This window comes from Atta cephalotes, assembly GCF_000143395.1.
Source record: "Atta cephalotes unplaced genomic scaffold scaffold00007, whole genome shotgun sequence".
In the NCBI taxonomy this organism is placed as follows: domain Eukaryota; kingdom Metazoa; phylum Arthropoda; class Insecta; order Hymenoptera; family Formicidae; genus Atta; species Atta cephalotes.
The window spans coordinates 1,081,982-1,085,676 of NW_012130071.1; the positions used below are offsets into that span (position 1 = coordinate 1,081,982).

The window sequence follows — 3,695 nt, forward strand, 5'->3', positions numbered from 1 at the left end:
TTCTCTCTCTCTCTCTCTCTCTCTCTCTCTCTCTCTCTCTCTCTCTAGTTTACCATTAAATTAACTTGGCTCCTTTTTTAATAACTTGATTTGTAAATATTTAATGGCTGTGTGCAATTGAAAATAATTTTCGGTTTATATTAAAAAACGTAATAGGTATATATATTCATTATTTTTTAAAATATAAACAGAAAATTATTTTTAATTGCACACAACCATTGAATTAACTTTGCTTCACATAAAATCCTATTTTTACTGGAAATGCAAATAATATCATAATACATATATCGATTTTCTAATAGAGCGCTAAAATGTTGCCAGACAAGATGGCTGACTTCCCTGCCGCGCGGATCTCGGTCCCCTTGCCCATAAGCTAGCTTTACGCTCCGTCCAGATTCTAGTCTTTCCAGATATTTATACGTCCATGGATGAATCCGCTCCACTCTCCTCTTAATTCTCTCTGATATCATGGATATACATATTTTATTATTTTTTTTTACAAGGATATAGTGAAAGATAAGAGTACGTGATTTTGAAGAAAAATGGTAATCGAAGAAAAGCTGGATCTTTTGAAGGAAAATCAAACGCAAAATGGAATTACGACAAAAGAGCCGAGAATATATTCCCTGGAGAGTATCCTTTCGTGAAAATTGTTCTCCGACAGAACTATACCATATGCTTCTTCGTAACCTCTTGCTGTCGCGAGTTTATTATTGGGAATTGGGATATTAATCTATCAACACATATTAAAATCATTGATAATATCCTGCTAGAATTGTCAAAGATGCCAATTTGATAATTTCTTATCTTTGCTTTCGATTAGTGAAATTTGGTATTATTTATGATCCAACAAGGAAAACAATCAATATGGAATCTTTTCTAGCAAGGAACAGATTATATTATTATGTTCTTGTTGTTTGCAAGTATTAAAGATAATATTTCACTATGTTATACTGTGTTACTTATCTATTGCTGGAAAATGTCTACATCTTTATTATTTGCCAATGTTAAGCAAATATGAAATTGTGTTACACAAGTTACACTGTGCCTCTTGCTGAAAAACATCAATAAATTACATTCTATTTGATGCTTCTAACACTCTTGGAATAACTTCATCCTTATTATTTATGTATATATTATTTATCAAACAAGAATGTCAAACAAGAATAAATAATTCTCATAAGTGTTGTGCAAGTAGAACTTGTCTATAGTAAATCATTATATGTTGTTTGCCAATAGATATTTTCTATTTAGTAACATAAGTCAACACAACATTTTGTCTTTCTTGCCTGATCATAAGTAACAAAGATAGAATCATATTTCTGTTGACTTGTCTCCAAATAGAGTACCTAATTAAACAATGATGAAATAATTTACTGTGTTATACTGTGTCTCTTGGAGAACGTCCAGTATCATTAGAATTTATATTACATGTATTCACATGTATTTTCAATATTCTGTACTATATATATTTAATACAGTATATATTTAATACAGAAGAAAAAAAAATTTAAATAATTAACAGAGTTGTAGCATTAAAATTATTTATATTTTCAATATCTTGTACTATATATTTAATATAAAAAAGAAAAACGGAAATGATTAACGAAGCCAAAATAGTACTATCGATGGTTCTAGTGTTAAATGTTTGCTAAACTGATCAAATTGATGATGCTAACACATAGTTAATTAACACAGCGAAAAATTTCTTAATTTAAAAATTGATTTTGATTCATATATTTAATTTATATAATTTCAATTTTTGTTGTCCTTATCAATTCCTGATAAACATATAGTTCTAAAGATAATCAAGGAAGCGCAGCAACAACATGGGTTGAGACATGGTGATTACCAGCGATATCGCGGTTATTGCTCAAGAAGGCTGAGAAGATTGCGGAAAGTGTTGAAGGTGCCGCAGGGTGACAGACGTCATTTCAAGAGGAGAGATATCACTGCGGCTATGATTAGTGAGGATAAATTTTTACAAGTGCCCTTGATGATGGCCGAGCGCGCGTGGAGTTATGCGATGCAGCTACGTCAGGAATCTAATACAGAGCCAAGAAAGAAGTTTCATCTGATATCGAGACTCAAGAAAGCAGCTGTGTACTCTTTACAATTGCAAGATCTAATAGAGGTACATTTTTTTAACATATAAATATTTTAATATATTCTAAAATATTGTGTTTTTAATTTAATTATAACAAGAATTTCATTTGAGTATAAATTGAAAAATAGATGATAAAAAATTGTTGTAAAATTATGTTGGTCAAAAACTTTTGGCTGTATATCTTAATTTCTTCATTTTTTTTCATTAATTATTTCTATGAAATTGCCAAGACTATATTTTATGGTTTCATTATGTTTTCTCTGTTTAGAATATAAATTGTGATGCGCGTACGAAACTGGAGGCTCAGGCATATGTAGCCTGGATGAATGGTTCTCTGCAGTTTGAATTGCAACTGTGGAAACAGGCTATGGAAAACTTGAAGAAGGCCCAAGTGGTATATGGTAATCTGGCATCTGCGTTGCCAGAATTAGAACAGGTCATATATAAGGCGCGAGTGGAGGAATTAGCACCTAGTCTTAGATACTGCGCTTATAACATTGGAGACATCAGTGCTATGGATGATCTTATGCAAATGCGCGGGCAATTGAGTGGCGAATTGATGGCCAGCCTAGACTCTCTGATAGCTCAGACGCGGGAAAAGCAAGCTAATATTGAGGAAGTGACATGGCGTGGAAAATCCTGCGGTACGGTGCCGCCACGAGCAGCTGGTCTGATCATTGCAGACTCTAGGCTGAATCAAGCTCTGGAAAGGGCTGCCACCAATCAGGCGAAGATCGATCTGCTGGAGGCGCATTTGATAGATTGTAAAGATGCTCTATTGGCAGTGCGTGATCATTTTAAAAACGAGTTGAAGAGCAAGGAGAATGACAAGTGGTCACCACAGCAACATCTGATCAATTATCTGCAGTATATCCGATTGTCTCGCACGTTGGAACGCAATCTGACGCTGGTGAAGGCGGCAGAGGAATCGGAGAAAGCCAAGCCGCAGGATATAGTACGCCTGTACGAAGCAGCGTTGCACAATCTTGTGGAGATATCTCAGTTGCAAGATGATATAGAATTCTTGGAGGAACAGGAAGCAAAGACAAAATGTTACAGGGCCTTTAGATGTTTCTATATAGCCCAGAGCCTCGCCAACTTGCATCGTTGGCGTGAGGCTATGGCCTTGTATCAAAGATCATTGCAACATGTTAAAGACGCACTTAAATACGATAAGATTCTTCCAGTCGAACTCAAGGAAGCTTTGTACAAATTGGAGACCTCTGTGGAGGCTGCGCAGTATGCCGCTCATGCTCACAGCGTTTTGGAAGATGGTCAAGAAGAAGAAAGTGGAACTAGTAAGCTTGCTAAAAGTAAGAAACCATTGTATGAACGTTTGCACGAGTATAGAGAAGATCCAGCGCTTCTCACGAAGCAACCAAACGTTTATAAACTGCCACCATTGATGCACAGCATTCCCTGCAAACCTTTGTTCTTCGATCTGGCCTTTAACATGGTTGAATTCCCTGATCTGTCGCATAAAATGGGTGATCAGGCTAAGAGAGGGCAAGCTGGTCTCACTGGCTTTGTTAAGGGTCTTTGGGGTTGGGGAAACAAATGAATATTATATATATATATATATATATAC

At 35.3% G+C, this 3,695-nt stretch overlaps 1 protein-coding gene across 1 annotated transcript; it reads left to right on the top strand.

Moving 5' to 3' along the window:
• Positions 1 to 542: 542 nt before the first annotated feature.
• On the top strand, positions 543 to 3,668 carry LOC105626895 (signal recognition particle subunit SRP68). The gene is made up of 3 exons (XM_012208186.1): positions 543 to 633; positions 1,797 to 2,134; positions 2,376 to 3,668. Exons 1-3 carry the CDS (start codon positions 543 to 545, stop codon positions 3,666 to 3,668), a joined length of 1,722 nt encoding a protein of 573 aa, XP_012063576.1.
• The last annotated feature ends 27 nt before the right edge of the window (positions 3,669 to 3,695 follow it).

Bases quoted from the DNA above. Each gene is read 5' to 3' on its own strand.
- LOC105626895 (XM_012208186.1), top strand. From the start codon at position 543: ATGGTAATCGAAGAAAAGCTGGATCTTTTGAAGGAAAATCAAACGCAA. The intron at 634-1,796 runs GTATCCTTTCGT...ATAAACATATAG, and splicing joins GAGAATATATTCCCTGGAGA to TTCTAAAGATAATCAAGGAA. The intron at 2,135-2,375 runs GTACATTTTTTT...TTCTCTGTTTAG, and splicing joins AATTGCAAGATCTAATAGAG to AATATAAATTGTGATGCGCG.